The 26,483-nt window shown below is 45.0% G+C and overlaps 1 protein-coding gene across 3 annotated transcripts in view; it reads left to right on the forward strand.

The window, feature by feature from the left end:
• The window catches only part of LAYN (layilin), a 70,382-nt gene extending 48,367 nt beyond the window's left edge, over positions 1–22,015 (forward strand). For all 3 annotated transcript variants that reach the window (XM_088481421.1, XM_088481422.1, XM_088481423.1), the window contains 4 exons: positions 10,253–10,297; positions 17,385–17,459; positions 17,994–18,090; positions 20,605–22,015. In XM_088481421.1, coding sequence (XP_088337547.1) covers positions 10,253–10,297; positions 17,385–17,459; positions 17,994–18,090; positions 20,605–20,968 — 581 coding nt within the window. In that variant the 3' untranslated portion in view covers positions 20,969–22,015. The remainder of the gene's footprint in view (positions 1–10,252; positions 10,298–17,384; positions 17,460–17,993; positions 18,091–20,604) is intronic.
• The last annotated feature ends 4,468 nt before the right edge of the window (positions 22,016–26,483 follow it).

Genomic DNA, 26,483 nt, shown 5'->3' on the forward strand with positions numbered 1-26,483 from the left:
AAGAGTATTACGGTCAGTGGGCTTGGTATATAACGCTGTTTGAATCATACCCTCATTAACCGTAATAAGAATATCAAGGAAACAGATTTTTTGTTTGTCTGTCGTGATTGATAGTTTAATGGGATTAGATGATAAATTCTGTCTTGAAATAACCTCCAATAAAATATCAAGATCACCCTGCCAAAATAATAAAATATCGTCAATGTATCGAAAATAAAGAGTAATGTGACTAGCTATGTTAGAATCTGCAAAAAATAAACATTATTGTTGGCTGTTATAAGGTCATTAACGGCCAGCAGGCCTGCTTGGTGGGGAATGCAGGTATATAAACTTGTGACATCTAATGTCACCAATGTAGTATCTGCCGATAACCTTTCTAATTCATTTAATTTAGACAAAAGCATATTGGAATCCTTTAAATAAGTAAACGTGTTCGGCACACAAGGTTGGAGACATGTATCCAAATAGATTGATACTGACTCACACAGAGACCCACGGGCAGAAATAATGGGTCTACCCGGTGGGTTCTGTGGGTCTTGATGCACCTTAGGCAAGATGTAAAATAATGGTACAATAGGGTATTTCACCAATAGTTTAGACGACAATTCTGCTGTTATAAAGCCATCTACAACTGCTTGTTGCAAAATCAGGTTTAAATCATTTTTATAATCAATAGAGGGATCATGATCTAGCAATTTATACGTATGTGAGTCATTGAGTAATCTGACACATTCTGCTATATATTTATCAGTGTCCTGTATTATAATGGAGCCCCCTTTATCAGCTGCACGTATAATGATGTCCTGTCGTTTGCTTAATGATTAAAGAGCCTCTCGCTCTTCCAAAGGAAGATTATGATGATAAACATTGTGATGAGATTTACCAGAGTCCTCCATCAATCGATGAAAAGTTTTTAAAGATGCGTTATTCGATAAGGGATCAAAACGGGATTTACTGCCCAATTTCTGTAATTTAACCGGTAGGGGATCAATAATTTCTGTAGATGGATTTTTGGCAAAATGTTCCTTAAGTTTAAGGGAACGATGCAATTTGTACATATCGACCTTCCATCTGAAGGGATTCACTTTATTGGTGGGGACGAACGATAGACCCCTACTTAACACATTTTGTTCCGCTGCAGAAAGAGTCTTAGAAGACAAATTAAAAATTATGTTCTCCTGTACTTCAAAGTTTGTTTTACACTTTTTCCTTTTATTCTGCCCTCCTCTCCTGGTGTAATGGCGCCTCGGGCTGCTCCTCCAGTCCGAGTACTGACCCCTAAAAGGATAATCGGTCGTTTAGGGCGTGCGTCTATTGAGCCAATTGAGGAGACTGCACCAAATTGATTATCTTCAGATTCACTAGCAGATGTGCTAGTGAACCGTACTCTGTATGGACGTTTTTTTATGAAATTAGAGGGGCCTCCTCTTTGTACATTGTTATTACCACCCAACCACGTGTACACTCTGTGCTGTGCATAATCTGTTTGTACTCTTTTTAATTTATCCTTTTTATATTTCAAAAGGTCAGTCTTGTATTGTTCGATCTGTTCAGTAAGTTTAGTGAGCCAATCAGTCTCTTTATCCGCTAATAATTTGGGTAAAACTTCCTTTTCTAATGCAATGATTTTATCCCTCGAGTTGTTTAGTTCCCGGGTAGACTCCTCTACTACAAGGAGGATGAGGTCCATAGAACATTTATTTAATATGGACACCCATCGTTTACAAAAAGCCATATTGTAGCGCCCAATGGTGGGTGTATTGTGGATACGGAATCCCCGTGGTATTTGTTTGGAACGATGATAATCCGATAGGGTTCTAGCGTGCAAAAGAAAATCTAGTTCCCTTTTCTTTAATTTAAAAAGATCTCGGTAATTTTCAAAATTAGATTCAACAATTTCATCATTTGTAGTAGATTCTTTATGTAGGATTAACTCAGTGTCCTGATCAGAAAAACTGAAAGTCTCGTAATTATCACACTGCAATAAAAAGGATGAAAAATCCCCTTCAATGTCGCTTGTAGCCATGGTAGAAGAAAGTGCTTGGACTAGTGCAGTTACATAGGCAAAACGGAATGTACCTTTAAAATTCGCATGGCTCAGCATCGATCGGCTATTAGATCGGCATTAACAACAGGCTCTAGTGAGCAGCCGGTCGCACGACATTTTAGCCTGTTAAGACACAATTTGGCCACATTACGTTATAAAATCATTGATTTTGTTCCACTTTCTGCAAGAGGGGGTGATAGAGGTAGACGACTTTTGCAATTGGAATCCCAGTGGATTTATCGCCTTGACACTTTATCCCCTAGAGGTCTCAATGAGAACCTGGGTCTCATCAATTTTTTGTAAGAAAATGTTCTATTTATTATAATACTTTAAAAACATCATCCTTATGTTCTTGGTTTTTTGATTATTGTTTGACAAGGATCTGAGTTTGTTTATATTTAGATGGATTCCTAGATGTGTACACTCATCTTGTCATATTGCATTAGAAAGGTGTTATGCATAATTAAATTGCTATTTCTTTATATCCCCTACAAGCACTGGTTTTCTAGTTAGCATGTTTATAGCCAATATTCATGACCTTACTTTTTGATACAATGTGGTATGCTGCCACTAGATGTCAGCATTGGCAATGTTGTTAGAGCCATGGTTTAATGCTTTTTATGTATAATCTAGTTTATATTCACTTGAATACATTTTTTTCACTATTGAATATGTTGTATATTTAAAAGATTTCTTTTCATTAATTATTTTTTCATTAATTATTTGATTCATTGCTTTATGTGTTGTTCATGAAATATTTTGCCATATGCTTTATTTTTATTTATATTCTCTATTTTTATATGATGCTTTAGTTGTATGTTTTATATAGATATTGGTGCACAGTAATTTAAATACATTATTATAATATGTAGTACATGTTTTGTGGCTGGTCATGCTGGCCGCTTATAGTTTTAAATTTTAGTGTCACTTATAAGGCAGACATTTGTATGTCATGTGTTCAAATGTACACTATGTTTTTTGCCGCATGTTCAGCGAGCTCCACGCTTTTTTATTTAGCAATGTTACTATGGTGATCTGGTCGTTATGGCTCCAGACGCCGGGAGGCGCGACGTCATATCCGGTTTGTGCTATTCTGCTCTTCCGGGTTGTGACGCGTGTTTCTGGCGGTGAGTGTTTTGCATATTTATATTTGATGTTTGTCTTGTTCACTTTATTGTTGTCTTGAGAAAGGGGACAAGCTCCCCGAAACGTCGACCATGACTGAATAAAGTTACCCCGGAGGGGGTCCTTCTTTTGCTACTTCCAAGTCTCTGAGTGCCGCTTTTTGGATACATTGGACTATTTAAGGGGAATTATCACCCTATTGGAGGGCACCAGAGCGAGTTTACCATCTAAAGGACTGGTGAGTGCCGGGGTTCAGCCTGCAATATATATATATATATATATATATATATATATATTTATATACATAATTAGGGGTGTGCACCGGCCACTTTTTGTGTTTTGGTTTGGATCTGGATCTTTCTTCGTGTTTTGGATCTGGATTGGTTTTGCCAAAACCACCCTTCCGTGTTTTGGGTTCTGGGTTTTGTGTTTTGGATCTGTATTTTTTTTTAAAAAAGCATAAAAACAGCTAAAATCACAGAATTTGTGGGTTTTTCTGCTCCTATGCTATTATTAACCTCAATAACCTTAATTTCCACTCATTTCCAGTCTATTCTGAACACCTCACACCTCACAATAGTGTTTTTATGTCCAAAAGGTTGCACCGAGGTAGCTGGATGATTATGCTAAGAGATACGAGTGGGCGGCACAAACACGTGGTCCATCTAGGAGTGACACTGCAGTGGCAGACAGGATGGTAGTTTGAAAAACTATGCCCCAAACTATTCATAATGCAAAGAAAAAAAAGAGGTGCAAGATGGAATTGTCCTTGGGCCCTCCCACCCACCCTTATGTTGTATAAACAGGACATGCACACTTTAACAAACCAAACATTTCAGCGCCAGGGTCTGCCACACGACTGTGGCTGAAATGATTGGTTCGTTTGGGCCCCCACAAAACAAGTTGGCAATTAATCTGTCCCTGCACAAACTGGCTCTACGGAGGCAAGATGTCGTCCTCATCCTCCTCATCCACCAATTCCTCACCCTCTTCAGTGTTGTGTACATCCTCATCCTCACAGAGTATTAATTCGTCCCCGCTGGAATCCACAACCACAGGTCCCTCTGTACGTTCTGTAGGCAGGTCTCCCTGGAAGAGTTGATAATTCATTTTATGAACATCATCTTCTCCACATTTTGTGGAAGCAACCTCCTACGCCTTTCGCTGACAAGGTTCCCGGCTGCACTAAACACTCTTTCGGAGTACACACTGGAGGGGGGGCAACTCAGGTAAAATAGAGCCAGTTTGTACAGGGACCTCCAAATTGCTTCTTTTTCCTGCCAGTACAGGTACGGACTGTCTGACATGCCTACTTGGATGCTGTCACCGATGTAATCCTTTAACAGACAGACGCACGCTTGTCGCTGCTGCTTTGAGGATGCAGGTGCGGCTACAGCCCACACATTTCACAAAGAGAATAAAAATAATTTTTTTTATTGTTTGTGTAGCACACTTTGAGGGTTACCCACCCTTTAACAGACAGACGCACGCTTGTCGCTGCTGTTTTAAGGATGCAAGTGCGGCTACAGCCCACACATTTCACAAAGAGAAAAAAAAGAATTTTTTTATTGTTTGTGTAGCACACTTTGAGGGTTACCCACCCTTTAACAGACAGACGCACGCTTGTCGCTGCTGTTTTAAGGATGCAAGTGCGGCTACAGCCCACACATTTCACAAAGAGAAAAAAAAGATTTTTTTTATTGTTTGTGTAGCACACTTTGAGGGTTACCCACCCTTTAACAGACAGACGCACGCTTGTCGCTGCTGTTTTAAGGATGCAAGTGCGGCTACAGCCCACACATTTCACAAAGAGAAAAAAAGATTTTTTTTATTGTTTGTGTAGCACACTTTGAGGGTGTCACCACCCTTTAACAGACAGACGCACGCTTGTCGCTGCTGTTTTAAGGATGCAAGTGCGGCTACAGCCCACACATTTCACAAAGACCGAAAAAAAAAGAACAATATTTTTATTGTTTGTGTAGCACACTTTGAGGGTGTCACCACCCTTTAACAGACAGACGCACGCTTGTCGCTGCTGCTTTGAGGATGCAGGTGGAATCTAGACGGGATTTGGAACCGGGGACACACTACCTCCATCAATTGTCTAAATCCCACTGCACTAATGGCGGATACCGGATGCACGTCTAACACCAATATAGCAGTCAAGGCCTCAGTTATACGTTTTGCTTCAGGATGACTGCTGTCGTACTTCATCCTCATCGCTAGGGACTGTTGGAGGGTCAATTGTTTAGTAAAAGTAGTGATGTTCCTACATCCTCTCTGGGATGATGAACAACTCCCAGCAGCAGCAACAGCACTAGGAGGAAGTGGTTCTTGATCTTTCCCTATTTTATTTTTATCGGAGAAAGTTTGGTCCTCCATTTATGTTATATTGATATATACGTGCTGCTAAGGCGCACACAAACACAGAAAATATTTTTTTATTTTTGCTGGAGAGTAGTGCACTTTGTGGGTTACACCACCCTTTAAGAAATGAGCCAGCCGGCTCTTTACTTATGGGACACAGGCGCACGCTTGGCGCTGCTCCTTTGTTGATGCACGTGCAGCCACAGTGCACACAATTCACAAACACAGAAAATATTTTTTTATTTGGTTTGGACTGGAGTGTACTTTCGGGGGTTACAGCACCCTTTAACGGTCAAGCCAGCCGGCCCTTTACTTATGACACAGGCGCACGCTTGGCACTACTTTGTTGATGCACGTGCGGCTACTGCGCACACAATTCACAAACACAGAAAATATTTTTTTTTTTGGTTTGGACTGGAGTGTACTTTGGGGGTTACAGCACCCTTTAACGGTCAAGCCAGCCGGCCCTTTACTTATGACACAGGCGCACGCTTGGCACTACTTTGTTGATGCACGTGCGGCTACTGCACACACAATTCACAAACATAGAAAATAATATTTTTGGGGGTTTGGACTGGAGTGTACTTTGGGGGTTACAGCACCCTTTAACGGTCAAGCCAGCCGGCCCTTTACTTATGACACAGGCGCACGCTTGGCACTACTTTGTTGATGCACGTGCGGCTACTGCGCACACAATTCACAAACACAGAAAATATTTTTTTTTTTGGTTTGGACTGGAGTGTACTTTGGGGGTTACAGCACCCTTTAACGGTCAAGCCAGCCGGCCCTTTACTTATGACACAGGCGCACGCTTGGCACTACTTTGTTGATGCACGTGCGGCTACTGCGCACACAATTCACAAACATAGAAAATAATATTTTTTTGGGTTTGGACTGGAGTGTACTTTGGGGGTTACAGCACCCTTTAACGGTCAAGCCAGCCGGCCCTTTACTTATGACACAGGCGCACGCTTGGCACTACTTTGTTGATGCACGTGCGGCTACTGCGCACACAATTCACAAACACAGAAAATATTTTTTTTTTTGGTTTGGACTGGAGTGTACTTTGGGGGTTACAGCACCCTTTAACGGTCAAGCCAGCCGGCCCTTTACTTATGACACAGGCGCACGCTTGGCACTACTTTGTTGATGCACGTGCGGCTACTGCGCACACAATTCACAAACACAGAAAATATTTTTTTTTTTGGTTTGGACTGGAGTGTACTTTGTGGGTTACAGCACCCTTTAACGGTCAAGACAGCCGGCCCTTTACTTATGACACAGGCGCACGCTTGGCACTACTTTGTTGATGCACGTGCGGCTACTGCGCACACAATTCACAAACACAGAAAATAATTTTTTTTTTGGTTTGGACTGGAGTGTACTTTGGGGGTTACAGCACCCTTTAACGATCAAGCCAGCCGGCCCTTTACTTATGACACAGGCGCACGCTTGGCACTACTTTGTTGATGCACGTGCGGCTACTGCGCACACAATTCACAAACACAGAAAATATTTTTTTTTTTGGTTTGGACTGGAGTGTACTTTGGGGGTTACAGCACCCTTTAACGGTCAAGCCAGCCGGCCCTTTACTTATGACACAGGCGCACGCTTGGCACTACTTTGTTGATGTACGTGCGGCTACTGCGCACACAATTCACAAACATAGAAAATAATATTTTTTTGGGTTTGGACTGGAGTGTACTTTGGGGGTTACAGCACCCTTTAACGGTCAAGCCAGCCGGCCCTTTACTTATGACACAGGCGCACGCTTGGCACTACTTTGTTGATGCACGTGCGGCTACTGCGCACACAATTCACAAACATAGAAAATAATATTTTTTTGGGTTTGGACTGGAGTGTACTTTGGGGGTTACAGCACCCTTTAACGGTCAAGCCAGCCGGCCCTTTACTTATGACACAGGCGCACGCTTGGCACTACTTTGTTGATGCACGTGCGGCTACTGCGCACACAATTCACAAACACAGAAAATAATTTTTTTTTTGGTTTGGACTGGAGTGTACTTTGGGGGTTACAGCACCCTTTAACGGTCAAGCCAGCCGGCCCTTTACTTATGACACAGGCGCACGCTTGGCACTACTTTGTTGATGCACGTGCGGCTACTGCGCACACAATTCACAAACACAGAAAATAATTTTTTTTTTGGTTTGGACTGGAGTGTACTTTCGGGGGTTACAGCACCCTTAACGGTCAAGCCAGCCGGCCCTTTACTTATGACACAGGCGCACGCTTGGCACTACTTTGTTGATGCACGTGCGGCTACTGCGCACACAATTCACAAACACAGAAAATATTTTTTTTGGGGGTTTGGACTGGAGTGTACTTTTGGGGTTACAGCACCCTTTAACGGTCAAGCCAGCCGGCCCTTTACTTATGTCACAGACGCACGCTTGGCGCTACTTTGTTGATGCACGTGCGGCTACTGCGCACACAATTCACTGTCCACAGCCGAGTGAGAAAATGGCACTGACGCGGGTACCTTATATAGAATCCAAAACCCGCGAGACCCGGAAGGCGGGATGATGATGTTTTGCCTCGATTTCAGATCCGAGTCAGGCGGGAAAAGTCGAGCCTGACTCGGATCGGCCTCGGATCGGTGGGGCTCGGGGGGGTTCGGATTTCAGAAATCCGAACCCGCTCACCCCTAATATATATATATATACACACTACTGTGATCCAGCGAAACGATTCAACCTATTTTATTTTTAAACAAATAACATTATTTCTTCTCTCTAAGCACATATCTTATTCTATATTTTAATTGTATTACAAGTGATCTTAGATATAATTAATAATAAAGGTTATGTTTTAAGTAGAAACTATTTCCTCCAAGAAGGCCCTGGAGTGCACCCTGAAAGTCTCACACTGAGCTCTTTTCTAGTTTTGATCCAAGTTGTATTTAGTGAGTGAGGTAGCACCACTCCCTACTCACAAGTAAACACAGCATGGACTAAATAATTTTTGGAGAAGGGGTATAACAATTAATCTTGATGTTCAAGAGAATTTGTGCGGAACTTATCCAAAACTCTTACAAGAACCCGTATGCAAATAAATATGGCTCCGTCACAGGCAAACACAAGGGGGTTTTCCAGTTGAACAGAACCCACTCCCTCCCTCCCCTTTACTGACCTGGCCAGAGGCTCGAATCATGGACCTCATTCAGGCCCGCTCGCTAGATGTGATCGCTCGCATCCAGCGTATGCAAATTTGTCAAAGTGACAGCATGGGAAACGATCGCTTGCCAAGGCATAAGCACACCCACTTTGGCTGTGCGAGCGATCACTCTGTGTATGCAGACACTCATTAGCGTATGTAGAGACACTCACTACCGCACGTCATCTCCAGGAAGTGTATTAAAACATTGGTACATCGAGCACCATCTGTAGCGATCGCAGCGCTTGTGGTTGCCTTACCCTACCGCAAGCACTGCGAGGACTTCAGTGTAAAAATCAGGCATGTGACGTGTACTATGACACCACCTGTTAATTATGCACGCCTCAAAAACGGTGTTGAAACACCGAGGCACACCTGTGTTTGCACCTCCACACCCCTGTTTTTACTGCACTGCCCGTTACCACCCACAAACGGCCTCTCCTGTCACTCATTTAACTGGGCTGTCTTTGCTGGGCGAGCGAGCGGACTGCGATTGCGCAGAGTAGTTCATGCACGCACAGAACGAAGCGTGCGCATGTGCTTTTGCAAACCATCGGCCCACTTGCGAGCGCACAGTGCTAGCGAGCGGGTCTGAATGAGGTCCCATAACCACACTATCAGTGTTATATAATACAATTTATTACAGCTGCACCGCAACTTGCAGGTAAATGGGTGGAACAGAGCAGCTGTGCATGTCCAATGGCAGCAGCCTCTTCTAACAAGTCTGCTGTGTGCATGAATCTGAGCTCTCAATTAGCGCACTGGACTAGAGAGCAGCTGTCAGCAAGAAGAGACAGGCATCTTACCATGAGATGGGAGAAAGTGTGCTTCATACTTACCTACTCTCTCAGATGGTGCGGGAAACTCCTGATTTTTATACAGGAAATCGCAGGTTCATAGGGAGGGGGCATGGCCAATATGACGGGAAAAGCCTGGCCCTGAACTGGAGTGATTACCTGCATCACCTCTACTGGCTTCTCCTGGAGAGGAGGAATAATAGTAGGTAAGTATGGTATGTATGATGTGCTTAGAAAGCTTAGTTCTGTCTCCTATTGGAGTTATATTATTTATGAAGTGTTACATAAACCTCACTTTGTAGGAGGCAGCTTGTTAAGTGCTAATTATGCCCTCTTTATGGACTGGCCACACTTGGCCTAAAATCAAGCATTTGGAAGCCTCCCTCTAGAAATCCAGAGTTTGCCCCAGTTCCCACGGCCATTCTGGGGGACGATAGGCTTACTAAGGACTGCTAACATCTAATGATCTGTGACCGATGCTGGGTCTTTGTATGCAGATGATGTTTGGATTTGCAAAGCCGCCAGTAAGCGTCTCCATACATCACCCGGCGGCTGCCGCATATTTTTGCATAGCATCTTCGTACACACAGCAGTGGCGGCATTAGCAGACAGCTCTGAATCAGGTTCAGGGGCAGGAAATTGGGGCATGAAGTCTCACAGTTCTGCTACTTTGAGGAATATCGTATTACAATTAGAGATATCTGCAATTGGCCATAAAATGTCTTTGTCATTTCTTTTTAGTAGAGAAACCATCACTTCGCCCTACTAGAAACTCATCGTATGTTGGTAAGTGTTAGGACATGACTTATGACTTATGTAGCCACATTAATTGGCTATTTGTATGCCTATTACAAAAAGATAATGGTTTCTCTGGCATTCTGGTAGGTATTGGTGACTTGGGGGTGACACATGGAAATGTGGGCTTGGTCAGGCAAATTGGGGACAGAGACAATATTGTGTAGCTTTGCGGCTCTGGAATGTCAGGCGGAATGCAACTGAATTGTGAGCATGAAGGGTCAAACTTGGAAATACTTCATGGTTTGTTTGGATGTTTTTTCAAATTAAATACAACTACAGTATGTAACTAACTATGGGCCTTATCAGACCTGCCAATAGCGCCCACAGGCCTGGGTACTGAGCTGGACGTAGTTTTTCCGGCACCGCAAAGCTGCACAGGGGTCGCTTTGGCAGCACAGGTGGACATTTGCAGCACTGCAAAGAGGGACAAAGTACCCCTTAGTCAGCTGACCTTGGCCACTCAAGCAAGCCCGGGCTCGGGTAATTAGTGTGCGTGTTTGGTCTCTCTGCACCCCAGGGCCTGATTTAGAGATGAACGCAAACCCAATGGTTCGAACTGCTCATGTGCAGATCTTGTTTGAGGCAGAAAGGGGCAGCGATGGCCAGCATCCCAGAAACCAGAGGTGTATCAGCCCCGTTTTCTTGGACGCAGTTTCACTGGCCGTGGCAGCGTGATATACATGCCCATCCTGAGTAACCTGAGGGTTACACAAATGACTCATGGTCAATCAGTTGATTTGATGGCTGTGTCTCCAAACACAGCATCGGATCAGAGAAGACACCTCCTGCAACTTTTGCATAGTGTAGCACAGCCGCTGCGTACAAAGATGCACCGGCTGTGTTACAACGTACATTTCTGACGCCCTATAGTATGGTCCTGCTGATCATAATATACTATTTTTGTACATGTAATAGGTGAATTATGGAGCATACACACCATAACAATATCGCTGAACGATCTCCTTGCACCTTCCCGGTGTGCTGGATGATCGATATCGATCATCCAGCACACCACCAACCCACCAACGATGGTCGATATCGACCAGGTTGGCCTGAATGCATGGTCGATGGACGATATCTTTATTGTCCATACGTGCCCGCGCATCGCAGGTCGTTGGTAAGTTGGAGGCACCAAAAAATGCACGATATGAATGATAACGATATGATCGATATCGTTATCGTTCATATCATGCATTTTTATCGTACCGTGTGTACCAGGCTTGTCTTCCCTCCAAATTTGGCCGGGAGCCTCACGAAAATCGGGTGCAGCTCCTGGCCCCCCGGAAAGGCAGGCAAGCCTCCCGGCAGCCGCCGATCCCACCTACCCCCCCCTCCCGCGATTGATAGTTAAATCCCCGCAGCGGAGGGGGCCGGTGACGCAATTCACACCGAATCGTGTCATTTTGGCCCCGCCCCCTGCTACACAATGTCTGTATTATCGGCATTGTGTAGCGGGGTGGGGCCAAATTGACACGATCATGTGGCCCTGCCCCCGCCTAGCCCACAAATGTCCGTCACCTGCCTGGCCACTCCCCCTTGTACCGGCCATGCCCCCCCCCATCCTGCCGTTCTGCCTGCTCCCTCCCAGAAGGAGCAGCAAGAAAGTCGGCAAGTATGATGTGTACGCACCTTTACTCTTTATCTCAGATAGGTGGTAAACAACTATCCTCTGCATCAACCTGTAATGCTGGGTACACACTGGCCGATATATTGGCCAATCAATTGATTGGCAAATATATCGTGCCCCCGTCGGCCAGTGTGTACAGACGATATGTCTGTGAACAACGACATTCACAGACATATCGCATTGGCTGTGCTGCAGCCATATCTGTCCATCGGCAAGTGTGTATGGGTGATCAACCAATCGCTCGTACACAGGGGTGCAGAGAGGAGTGGGAGCCGCGAGTGGGTACTACTTACCCTGGTCCATACTTGCCTACATTGTATTTCCCTTTTGCAGGAGACTTGGGGAGAGTAGAAAGATCGGGTCGTGATGGGGGCGGGGCCTGACATCTTGCGTCATTAGGCCCCGCCCCCTTTATGGTAAATTGCCACGACTGGCGTATATTTGCATAAGGGGCGGGGCTAAATGACGCGATTCGTGCATAATTGCGTAATTAAGCCACGCCCCCTACACAGAGACCCGCGATTGCTGCGGAAGTTCTCCCCATTCTGCCCACTTCACTAGGAAGAAAGCGGGAGAAATGCCTACCCTTCCAGGGGTGCGGGGGGTTACCCGAAAAATCGGGAGCCTCCCGCGTAAACCGGGAGGGTAGGCATGTATGCCCTGGTCTGGCACAGCTCCCCATCCACAGCAGCCCAGCACAGTCTCCTATGCCAAAGGGGGGAGCGATCACGATGGTCGTTCTGTGTGTATGAACGACCATCATCTGCAGATATATCTGTCAGGTGTGTACCCACCTTAAGACACGCTGGTCTATTTATCATACTGAGTAAACATATATTTTTTCCAGAGATAGGGCCTCTCCCTATCTACATATCATCACGGGCAAAAAGATTTTCCAGTGAAAACTTTGCCATGTACAGCATTAACAAAGGTCATGGCCACAGACGTAGCCCTGCAATCTTCCTCTGTTATTGCCACCTCAGCATGGCAATAGCAGAGGATATTCAAATTATTTCAAGAAAGCATTTTTTCATATGGTAATATAATTAAAATATATTTTTTTTTATTTGTAAATAATCATTTTCCATGTTTCAGAGCTGGTGAAGCAGTAAGTTTACTTTTACCACTGCCAGACCTGGTGATAGTTTATTGATATATTAAGGCAATAGGCAGATGTAATAGCCACAGGACAATGGGGGTTATGTATTAAGGACCTCATTCAGACCCGCTCGCAAGCGGGTCGTCGATGGTGAGGGCCTGCGCACACGCAGCGCTCGCACTGCGTGTGCGCAAGCCCCGGAGCGAGTGACATATGCTCTCGCTCCGAGGCTCGCTACAAAAGGGGTGGCTGTCGATGTTGATTGACAGCTCGCCCCGTTTTGTAGGCGGGGTGGGGGGGTGGCCGGACAAACGGAGGCGTTCCTGAAGGAACGCCTGCCGTTTGTAGGTGTACTTACTGACATCACCAGTGATGTCAGAAGGGAGCTTCCTGCTCTGTTAGAGCAGGAAGCTACCTGGGGCTTGCGGTAGATGAGACCTTACCGCAAGGGTCTCGTCGCAAGCCCGATGGTGGCAATGGTCTCCACCATTGCGACCATCAACCAAGTCACTCGTTAAAGCTGTGGGTGGTAAGAAAAGTGGCCGCCCTCATTCAAAGCGAGCGCTCGCATTTTGCGAGCGGCTCTGAATGAGGTCCTAAGCCTTTTAAAGAGTGCACAAGTGTAGAAATTAGCCATAGCAACCAATCAACTTCTAGCTAGCATTTATCAAATACATTCTATAAAATAATAGGAAGACACTAATTGGTTGCTATGGGAAACTTCTCTACTCTTTAGAAAGTTTGATATATCTCCCCCTATGTCACTTAAACTATATCAAAACATTGGGGGAGATATATCATTAGCCATTTAATTTAACACTCTCCCTCTTAAACAAATACATTATGCATTTGCTAAATGGGTGAACCAGGTCCTGCCAAATAACGGGAGCAATAATATGGAATCGGTATGAAATACTGGCAGCTCAATAGCTGGTTCAAACACCGACAGCAGCATCCTGATAACTGAAGATCCCGACAGGGTGGTGAGCAGTGGCGGCTCCAGAGGTGGGACTGCAGCGCTGTCCAAAATTCAAATAGGGGAGCCACACCAACTGCCCTTCTAAACATCGCCTTCTGGGACTCACCGGCAGTTGATGTGGCTCCCCTATTTGAATTTTGAACTGCGCTGCAGCCCCACCCCTGGAGCCACCACTGGTGGTAAGTACAGTGCATCCGGAAAGTATTCACAGCGCTTCACTTTTTCCACATTTTGTTATGTTACAGCCTTATTCCAAAATGGAATAAATTAATTTTTGTCCTCAAATTTGTACACACAAACCCTATAATGACAACGTGTAAAAAGTTTTTTGGGGATTTTTGCAAATTTAATAAAAAAAAACCACTACGAAATCACATGTACATAAGTATTCACAGCCTTTGCCATGAAGCTCAAAATTGAGCTCAGGTGCATCCTGTTTTCACTGATCATCCTTGAGATGTTCCTAGAGCTTAATTGGAGTCCACCTGTGGTAAACTCAGTTGATTGGACATGATTTTGAAAGGCATACACCTGTCTATATAAGGTCCCACACTTGACAGTGCATGTCAGCACAAAAGCCAAGCACGAAGTCTAAGGAATTGTCTGTAGACCTCTGAGACAGGATTGTCTCGAGGTACAAATCTGGGGAATGGTACAGAAAAATATCTGCTGCTTTGAAGGTCACAATGAGCACAGTGGCCTCCATTATCCATAAATGGAAGAAGTTCGGAACCACTAGGACTCTTCCTAGAGTTGGTCGGCTGTCTAAACTGAGCGATCAGGGGAGAAGAGCACTAGTCAGGGAGGTGACCAAGAACCCGATGGTCACTCTGTCAGAGCTACAGAATTCCTCTGTGGAGAGAGGAGTACCTTCCAGAAGGACAACTATCTCTGCAGCAATCCACCAATCAGGTCTTTATGGTAGAGTGGCCAGACGGAAGCTACTCCTTAGTAAAAAGCACATGGCAGCCCGCCTGGAGTTTGCCAAAATGCACCTGAAGGACTCTCAGACCATGAGAAACAAAATTCTCTGGTCTGATGAGACAAAGATTGAACTCTTTGGTGTGAATACCAGGCGTTATGTTTGGAGGAAACCAGGCACCGCTCATCACCAGGCCAATACCATCCCTACAGTGAAGCATGGTGGTGGCAGCATCATGCTGTTGGGATGTTTTTCAGCGGCAGGAACTGGGAGACTAGTTAGGATAGAGGGAAAGATGAATGCAGCAATGTAGAGAGACATCCTGGATGAAAACCTGCTCCAGTGCGCTCTTGACCTCAGACTGGGGCGACGGTTCATCTTTCAGCAGGACAACGACCCTAAGCACACAGCCAAGATATCAAAGGAGTGGCTTCAAGACAACTCTGTGAATGTCCTTGAGTGGCCCAGCCAGAGCCCAGACTTGAATCAGATTGAACATCCCTGAAGAGATTGAAAATGGCTGTGCACCGGCACCTCCCATCCAACCTGAGGGAGCTTGAGAGGTGCTGCAAAGAGGAATGGGCGAAACTGCACAAAGATAGGTGTGTCAAGCTTGTGGCATCATATTCAAAAAGACTTGAGGAAGTAATTGCTGCCAAAGGTGCATCAACAAAGTATTGAGCAAAGGCTGTGAATACTTATGTACATGTGATTTCTTAGTTTTTCTTTTTTTAAAAAAATTTGCATAAATCTCAAAAAAACTTTTTACACGTTATCATTATGGGGTATTGTGTGTAGAATTTTGAGGACAAAAATTAATTTATTCCATTTTGGAATAAGGCTGTAACATAACAAAATGTGGACAAAGTGAAGCGCTATGAATACTTTCCGGATGCACTGTATACCATCCCTTCCCCTTTCCCTCCCTAACCCTCCCTTATTGGTGCCTAATCCTAACCTCCCCCTAGTACCTAACCCTAACCTTCCCCCGATGATGCCTAACCCCCCCTTCCTGCACCCTAAGCCTAATCCTTACCTCCCCTCCCCCGGTGGTGCCTAACTCTAACCCCCTCTCCCTGTATCCTAACCCTAAACCTCCCCGGGGGGTGCCTAGCCCTAAGTCCCCCCAGGGGTGTCTAAACCTAACCCTCCCCTCTGCAGCTATCACCTAACCTGTCCCCCCTTACCTTCGTTCGGGATGCCGGCTATGGGGATTTCGGCATGTGGCTAAAGATAGGCATCGGGATTTGTACGCCTATCTTTAGTCCCGGGTCAGGCTTCCACTGTCCCGGCTGCCGGTAATATGACTACATCCCAATAATACATCTCCCCCACAGTGCTGTTTGGATTTGGTCTCATATTTGCTGAAGCTGGGATACTGGAGCAGGGGCAGGAGATTGGGGCATGAGGTCTCACAGTTCTGCTACTTTGGGGAATATCGCATTACAATTAGAGAAACCATCACTTCGCCCTACTAGAAACTCATCGTATGTTGGTAAATGTTAGGACACCACCACCATGACTTATGTTGCCACAATAATTGGATTTTTGTACACCTATTACAAAAAGATAATGGTTTTCTCTGGCATTCTTGTAGGCATTGGTGACTTGGGGGTGACACTTGGAAATGTGGGCTTGGTCAGGCAAATTGGGTACAGGGACAATATTGTGTAGCGGCTCTGGAATGTCAGGAGGAATGCAACTGAATGAGAGAGACATTGCTTATGTTTAGTGTGATATATATGCATGAAAACATAGTACAAGAAATATACAATCGTGGGTCCCTATAGTAACCTGGTCAATATCGACCAGGTTGGCTTGCATGCACGGGCGATGGACGATATCGACCATACGTGTCCGCGCATCGCAGGTGGTTGGGCACCGGAAAATGCAAGATATTAACGATATGATCGATATCGTTATCGTCCATTTTAATAGTACCGTGTGTATGCACCTTAAATCTAACCATCCCTCCTTAGTTCCTAAACCCAACTCTCCCCCTTTACTGCCTAACCCTAACCCCCTCCCCCCTGGTGGTGCCTAAACCTAACCCCCTGTCCGCAGCCTAACCCTACCCTCCCCCCTCCTGCAGCCTAAACCCCCCCCCCACACGGTGCCTAGACCTAACCCTCCCCCCCGGCTCGGTTGAACGCTAACCCAGCCCGCTAAACTTACGTTCGGGATGCTGACTGTCAAGACTCCGGCGTCGGTATCTCAACTGATGTGGGATTCCGGCGCTGGTGTTCTTGCCACCGGTTGGGATACCGGCGCCGGCATTTCAACCGCCAGCATCCCGTGCGGCAGTCACCTAACTGCATACCGGTTGGGGGTTATTTGGGAAATATTACATAGTTGAGACTTTCTTTAAGAGCACACTTACAGGCACAAAGCTTAAGCTAATAAAATGACTTATACATCTGTCTCTATTTCTCTCTCTCTATTTTTAAGCTGTTGGACCAGTTGCCACCAGGGAACCAGAAGTGTCTATAAAGAACACAAATGAGACAGCCAGAGAAGCAGAAGGTATGTATGATAGCCCTGACTGAGAGCTATGTCTATGGTGGCAATATCCTCCGGCTGTGATAAGAGTTAATGATGCTGAAATACATAACTTCTCCCTGTCACTATATATGGTTGTGTACAGTCCAGTGCTTTATGATGACATACATGTGGGAGCTATGACTACATTGCTTGTGAGACAGTCCTTATTCTTGTACAGCTCCATCTGCCCCTCTTATACCTTTTATCAGCCTGATGTATCCGTACAGGTTAAGGCCAAAGTAATCTGAAACAAGACACATGATACTAGTTGTATGCCTGCACTGTAATAGTATCACATCATTGTGTCACCAAGCCTGTGTTCCTCTGTGGCCCTATAACGTGTTGGAAATCAGGGGCTGGCTGTAACACTAGGAGCATGGGGGAGACAAAGGCTAGTAGAGCAGGGGCTGACTAAATAAACAGGCTGCATTCTCACCAGGGGCCAGAAGTGTTTTCCAACATTGTGTGCACCTGACAGATACACTTACATGGCTGAATTTGTCTTTGTCATTTCAGACACCTATCTACATTTTATTCTTATTGCAACTATCCCGTTGCTGACGCTCTTGTTGATTTTTATCGGAGTCTTGTGCTGCTGTATCATTGAGAGAAGGCAAGTGTTACTGACATGATGTGTACTGTATATAACGTTTCATGCACAAGCCTATGAACTAAGCCTAAGAGATGCCACATTATTATTTTCAGACTTATTGCATGGATTCATGTAATAGTGATAATTGGGCCTTTGTTGACTTACATTAGTACTGCAGTTTTTGCTGACTGATAGCTTCATTAATCTAATGCTCCATGTTATTTGCTATGGTCCTGTACTGAACACAAATAACAGTCTATGGGGGAGTGCTAGTAAGAGGTCCTTAGGGGACTATTCATCATACCTTAAAATTCGATGGAGGTAATTAGGTTTAGAACCCTCTACACTAACTTACCGCAGCTGGAAACAGTGCTGCGCATGCGTTGTTACATTCGTAAACCCAGCGCATGCGCAGCACTGCTTACAGCTGCGGTAATTTTGTGTACCCCCCAACCCCCAGTCCTTCCTCCCCCCTCGTTCACCTCCCCCTATCCCGCACTTACCTGCCCGTGCAGCAGCCTCCGGCTCCGTCCTGCTGGTCTGTCACATGGTCTCCCAGCACACCACAGCACAGTACAGAAAAAAAAAAAAGTGTTTTTTTTTTTCTAAACTTTATTGTGTTCGGCTGGGAGAACACAGTTGACCGAGAAACCACCGGAGCCAGAGGAGGGACCAGAGGGAGCTGCGGAGGACCTTTCCAGCTGGAAGCAGGTAAGTTTCACCTGCTATTCGCCACCTCACAGCGTATAGTAACTCCATCAAATTCTGAAAATACATAATTTTTGGATTTTGATGAATACCATAAGTTCCAGATCCCCACACTAATGTATGGGGAGTGTGGAAATTAACACAGGGGGATTTAGCAAGGAGATATCAGTGATATCTCATGTGCTAAGTGTGTTCATGAATACTAAAATAACATTAATTAAGGAAAATGTCCTTAAAAACGTTATTTTAGTGTTGATGAATAGGCCCCTCAATGTCTTAGCGCTGCAATGTATGTAAAAGATAGTCGCCATAGAGGTTGTTCGGTTTCTCAACCCTCCTGCGTTCTCTGTTCCTCTGTATCGTATAATGCTGATGTGATGCATTATAACTCCTGGACGGCCCTAACCCACATGCGCAAGATTTCAGCAATGCACAAGAGAAGTGACTGTAAAGGAATGGTGCACGTGCGTACACCATGGGAAGAGCATCTGGAGGCGACATTGGGAATGTAAGTACTCATAATGCCAACCTTGGATGGTGTTATGTGTTACTTGGCAAGTGGCAAAGAGTTCAGCTTTTGGTAGCATATTTGGGGAGAAATGTATTAATGATCACATATATAATGATCATCATCACATACTTACCTGTGGGGTTTTCTATCGATATGCAGTGTCTCCTTTATGCTGGGACAGCTCCATGATACACAGTTTTCCTTGGCATGGCATAGATTTCCGGGCTCCTGAGGGGAGTGGAAATGCACAACCATTGACCTGTGCATGCGCTAGGGACATGTAACAGAGAGGGATCTTAAGGCTCCTTCTCAATGGATAGTTGCAAAAGAAGCCCATAGGCTACTATTGCCAGTGCCATCTATTGATGTCATTGACTAGCAGGCACAAGCTCTGGAAAGTTACGCTTACCAGAGCTTGATGCATGCAGGCATATAGAATCCTATGGGGACTTCTGTGCAGTGGGACTACAGCAGATATCGGAGATATCTGCTAGGGACCTTTTTCTTACATATGGGCAAATGGGAAGTAATTATCCCGGTGTTCGGGTACCAATGCTCAGAATACCAACGCTCAGAATCCCGACGCCAGAATTCCGACCACCAGCATCCCAACAATAAGAATTAGGATTAGGGGAGGGTTAGGGTTAGACACTAGGGTAGTGGTTCCCAAACTGTGTGCCGCGGCTCCCTGGCGTGCTCCTGCACTGTCATCTGGGTGCCACGGTGAAGGGGGCAACAGAAGAGACATGAAGTAGGGCAAAAGGAGAAACATGGAGGGGGGCAAATGGAGAGACATGAAGGGGGCAAAGGGTTATGGTGATAAATATTTATTATTTTGGCTTAGGGGAGCCTTGAAATATTATGGAGACCATAATGGTTCCTCGAGCTGAGAAAGTTTGGGAACCACTGCACTAGGGGAACAGTTAGGGTTAGGCTGTCAGGATTCTGAATGCCAGGATTATGCTGTTAGTATTCTGACCGCCGGGATCCCGTACCCAACCTGGGCAACTACATCGTTTTTAAACCGCAAAAAGATTTTGATACATCCCGCCCTGAAATTTATACTTTTTTTTTATTAGAGTGATAAAAAAATAAAATGAGTTATAGCCATATTTATAATAAAGATATCACAAAGGCCACTGAATGATACTCAGCTTTCCCAACAATACCGGCCTGGAGCAATATGAGTTAGGATACCCTTTTGCCCGGCCTATTTACACAGTTGTAACAATGCATTGCAGGGCTGTCTGTTTGCACATGCACTATGGAATTGTATTAACTCAATTTTTAATCAGGAATTTTTAATTTTCCTTAAGGAGACAAGATAGAAGTGAAGCCTCCGTTAAGGAACCCAGTTTCTGGATGGCCCCAAATCGACGGAACAGCCCAAATCTGGAGATTTACAATGTCATCAAGAGGCAGACAGATGCTGATTTAGCAGGAACAAGACCAAATATTCGCAATACCTCCTTTCGAATCACTTCAGGGGAGACTTCACCTCCTGACAACCTCTCAGGAGAGTATGATAATATGGGAGGAACCCATTCGGAGAGTGGCTTTGTTACACTTGCCAGCACAGAAAGTGGATTTGTGACTAATGAACTATATGAGCTGTGTAACGACCGGTATGGCAGAAGCACAGAGTCAGGATGGGTAGAGAATGAAATCTATGGCTATTAACTAAATGAAAAAAATAATGGGACAAATATGTGAAGATAGAAGATGTAATAAATGTAGACAATGTTCTTCCATAACAGTATAATTACTGCCTGCCAATGGCTCTGCCGTTTTTACATGTCATAAAAAACATCAGTGAAATATGCATCACAACCCTCTCCCTCCCTCCTAAAATGGATTTGCAAAAAAAAAAAGGTTTTTTTTTTTTATTTAAATTCGTAAAATGTTATTGTTATTTGTAACTGGATTTGTCAAACTGCAATTAGACATTTCACCACTAGATGCCACTGCAGACCTGGAAGACTTTCTCTTTTCCAAACGCTGGGCCTTATTCCCTACCGAATGCAATAGCGATTATGCACGCAGTATGCTAATCCATTGCGATTGCTATGCCGTCGCAGCACAAAATAAGGACGCCCGCTTTACCTTACACACATCCGTAATGTTTAGCAAGACTGCATAACCATCGGTACCATCGCAGCCTCACGCACACTTGCACAAGGTCTGACCTTACCCAGGAATTGCTAACTTCATCACACGCTATGAGACCTCAGGCTGCGTATGGCATTGCAGTTGATAATTTATGCACGCCCATGCAACGGCGTTCAAACGCACTGGCACGCCTGCGTTTCGCCGATCACCCCCCCCATCACCACCCACAAACGGCACCTCCTGTCAACCACTCTGCGATGGGTCTGCATAGTCACTGTGATCGCAGTCCTGATCGCATTGGCTGGTTCGCGCATGCACAGTATGCAACAATCAGCCGATTCCGTGTGCGTATTAGCAACTGCGATCCTTACTCAATCAGGCCCACTGTTTTCAAGATCTGCTAACAGCACTGTTCTTGTGCTTTGTTTTGCACGTCCTTCCCTTGGTGAACTGAACCAAATGAACACGCTACCTCGAATGAAGTCTCCAGACATGCAAAATAGCTTCTCATGCCGCCTTATTTCAATGCATCTTGATGATATCAAACAATTATCTACATGTTAAAATGTATGATGAATCCATTACGTTTATGTTTACATTATTATTAATGTAATTATATATTACACAACATAAAAATATTATTATTATTATCATTATTATTATTGTAATACGTTAAATAATACCCTATTGTATTAATAGGATGAGTTATTGGGGCTCATGCTGAGCTGAACATATACCTATTTGTGGAGTATTTTCACACTGCACATGCTAAGATCTGAGTGCAGGTGTTGCAGTGTCATATTCATTTCAATCGCATCTACATTTATGACCAAAGAAGCATAACTGTGCTGTAATGGAGCATTCTCACATTCTGTAAGGGTGGGTCAAACTAACTGTGGGCTAAAAAGCATAAATGCCCCTGTTTTGAGGCGTATCATTTACACTTAGTATAGTGTACATGCAAGTGTACAGTTATGATGATAATTAGCAGCAAACTACGGTCATATCGCATATGGATAACACATTATTTTTGTTCATGTGCATTTCACCAAGTTCTCTCAATTTACTTCCAACTTTGCATCTTACACTATATTTACATTAAGATAAGTAATAATTGTCTTAGTGTCACTATAAAGAGAGTTACTGGCCATTTGCAGATGTAGTTATGTCTATATATATATATGTGTATATAATAAATATATATATATATATATATGTGTATATATTGTGACAGTTAGGTTAGGGGGTCCCTCTCCTGGGTAGAAGACTCCTTCCTTACACACACACACAGCAGCAGGGAAGCAGCACACCAGTCTGGATGCAAGTACAAGCTGGTCGGCGCCAGTCTTTATTGTACAGTGTCAGAAATATAAAGAAAACATAAATATAAATCCTAGCCCTGTCGGGGCACTAACTTCACAGGTAGTTCCCTCACTACCAGAACCTGGCAGGGCCTAATGCCCTCGCCAGCAACAAAGGCACAGCACAACACTCACAGTTAGGTTTCCAAGTGTCTCTGAGCAAACTCCCTGCCTGCTCTCCCAGGTGAGACACTCAGCCTTATCCAAACGAGGCTTATATTGGCCACTCTCAGGTGGAAACCCTAACAAGCCTGTTACCAGGCTGCGAGAACCAAAACCTGGAGTGGCCGTGGGTGGAGCCCTCCCTCTCCTCTCACCCACAACCCCCAGGTCCCAAACCGGCTTTTCAAAAAGCCGAAACTCAAGCCTGCTACACTGCAGACTTTCTCCTGGGGTTTAAAACACATAAGACAGGAATCTGGGACAAATGTACCTGCCAAAGACCACTTTACCAATGATCCTATCACATATCCCCCCCCTTTGTTTCGACCTGTGGGGCGGAACAACTGAAGCCCCCAAACAATGAACGCGTGACAACGCGTCAGCATTGGCCAGCTGGCTTCCTGGCCTGTGTTCCACTGAAAATGTAAAAGTTTGTAACGCCAAGAACCATCTCGTAATTCTCGCATTACTGTCCTTATTTTCGGACATCCACTTCAAAGGGGCATGGTCAGTGATCAATTTGAACTTTCTTCCAACCAAGTAGTACCTGAGAGCCTCTAATGCCCACTTTATGGCCAACGCCTCCTTCTCCACTGTGGCATAGTTTCTCTCATGTACATTCAACTTTCTACTTAGATAGAAAATAGGGTGTTCCTCACCCTCCTTGTTCTGGGACAGGACCGCTCCTATACCTACTTCTGATGCATCGGTTTGTACTATGAATTCCCTTTTAAAATTAGGAGTCATCAGGACTGGTTGGGAACACAACGCTACTTTCAACTCCTGAAAAGCTTTCTCTGCCTCAGGACTCCATTCTACCATGACTTTTTGTTTGCCTTTGGTCAGGTCAGTCAGTGGGACTGCCCTGGTGGCAAAGTTGGGTATAAACCTCCTGTAGTACCCCGTAATTCCCAAGAAGGCTCTCACCTGCTTCTTATTCAGAGGCCTTGGCCAGTTTTGTATGGCATCAACTTTATTGAGCTGAGGCTTTCAGGCCTCTGCCAATGGTGTATCCCAGATATTTTACTTCCTCCATGCCTAGACAACACTTTTTTGGGTTGGCTGTCAAACCTGCCTTATAGATGGAGTCCAACACTGCTTGTACCCTGGGTAAGTGAGACTGCCAATCAGGACTATGAATGACCACGTCATCCAGATAAGCAGCCGCATACCGTCTATGGGGCCTTAGAATCCTGTCCATCATTCTTTGGAAGGTAGCAGGTGCCCCATGTAGCCCGAAGGGCAACATCTTGTACTGAAACAAGCCCTCTGGCGCTGAAAAAGCTGTCTTTTGTTTGGCGCTCTCGGTTAACGGTACTTGCCAATACCCTTTGGTTAGGTCAAGAGTGGTTAAATACCTTGCCGTCCCTAGTCTCTCAATCAGTTCATCCACTCTCGGCATCGGGTAGGCATCGAATTTTGAAAGACTGTTCAACTTTCGGAAGTCATTGAAGAAACGCACACTCCCGTCGGGCTTTGGGATCAACACAATGGGACTTGACCATTCACTATGTGATTCTTTAATAACCCCTAACTCTAGCATATTTTTAATTTCTTTCGACACCGATTCTCTTTGTGCTTCTGGTAACCTATAGGGCTTTAGATTAACTTTAACCCATGGGTCAGTGATTATGTCATGTTTAATGACCGAGGTTTTCCCAGGTACGTCAGAGAACAGCACCCTATTTCTGATCAGAAACTCCTTGACCTCTTGTTGTTGAATTGCCGACAGGGTTTTTGCCACTGTCACTTCGGGAACTAAGGGCCCTGGATTTACTGGAGGGGCTCGGACGGCCGACAGTACCGTTCTATCTTTCCAGGGCTTTAATAGATTTATATGGTATATCTGTTCCGGCTTTCTTTTCCCCGGCTGGTAAACTTTGTAATTGACCTGTCCCACTCTTTCTAAGATTTCAAAAGGCCCTTGCCATTTAGCCAAAAGTTTATTTTCCACAGTGGGAACCAACACTAACACTCTGTCCCCAGGAGCAAAGCTGCGTAACCGGGCATTGCGGTTGTATACCCTCTGCTGTGCCTGTTGCAATTCTCTCCTGCATTTGAGAAACATACTCAATCAGCGTTTTGTAAGGACTAGACTGCCCCTCCCATGTCTCTTTGGGAATGTCTAGTAACCCCCTTGGGTGTCTCCCATACAACAAGTCGAAGGGTGAAAACCCGGTGGAGGACTGGGGAACCTCTCTTATGGCCAACAATAAATACGGCAATAAGTAATCCCAATCCCTACCATCCTTGTCGACCACTTTCCTAAGCATGTGTTTTAACGTCTTGTTAAACCTCTCGACCAGCCCATCGGTTTGGGGGTGATAAACCGAAGTTCTTAACTGTTCAATTTTGAACAGGCGGCATAACTCTTTCATGACTTTTGACATAAACTGTGTACCCTGGTCAGTTAGTATCTCCTTGGGTATACCCAGCCTGCTAAAGACATGAACTAGCTCTCTGGCAATGGTCTTGGTTGACGTATTGCGCAACGGGATCGCTTCCGGGTACCTGGTAGCGTAATCCATTATGACCAGAATATACTGGTGTCCCCTGGCAGACTTCATTAAGGGTCCAACCAAATCCATCGCTATTCTTTCAAACGGCACCTCTATAATAGGCAATGGAACTAGTGGACCCTTAAAATGTGGCCTGGGAGCATGATACTGACACTCAGGGCAGGATGCGCAAAAGTCAGACACCTCTTTATGAAGCCCGGGCCAGAAAAACCTCTGCATTATTCGCTCAGTGGTTTTCTCTACCCCTAGATGGCCTGCCGTTATATGATCATGGGCCAGATCCAACACTGTTCTTCTGTAGGCTTTGGGAACTATTAGTTGTTCCACAATATCTTCCCCCTTCTTAGTCACCTGATATAACAAATCCTGACACATTGCCATGTGGGGATAGGACAAAGGACTATCAGGGTCTACGGGTTTACCATCAACTACTTTTACATTCTCCCTGGCTTTTACCAAAGTAGGGTCATTCAACTGCTCCACGGCAAAGACCTCTCTTCTGACCTCTAAATCAGGCAGACGATCACCTGGCCCAACAACACTTCCCACCTCAATGGGAGGCACATCAGTTGGCGGGCCACCGTCACGTTCCGCATTCTCTAGTTCGCCAACCATAGTAGAAAAAGGGAATAACTCTGACTTAGAAGAAACTCCCTCCTCCACTACATCGACAACCTTCTCAAATGGATTGGGGTTGTTCACCTCTGGAACAAAACGGCTTTCCCACAACTTCCAGAAGTGAGCAAAGTCTCTCCCCAATATTGCATCGTACACCAGACCATGCACCAAACCCACAGAAACTATAGCAGAGCCACATGGTGTCTCGATGTTCACCTCGGCCGTAATATAATATGAGTATCCCCATGTATGCAGGTCACACCAACAGTTTTCCCTGTATGCCTCAAGGGGTTCACCAGCTCAGCTTTTATAAGTGTCACCAAGCTACCAGAGTCTAACAGTGCCTCTACTCGGTTGCCATCTACAGTGAGTACACACATGTGCTTATCAGTCTCAGCCGTACAGGCTGTCTGTGCAAAGAAAGAC

This window comes from Taudactylus pleione, unplaced genomic scaffold (assembly GCF_031769625.1).
Source record: "Taudactylus pleione unplaced genomic scaffold, aTauple2 ptg000270l, whole genome shotgun sequence".
NCBI lineage: Eukaryota > Metazoa > Chordata > Amphibia > Anura > Myobatrachidae > Taudactylus > Taudactylus pleione.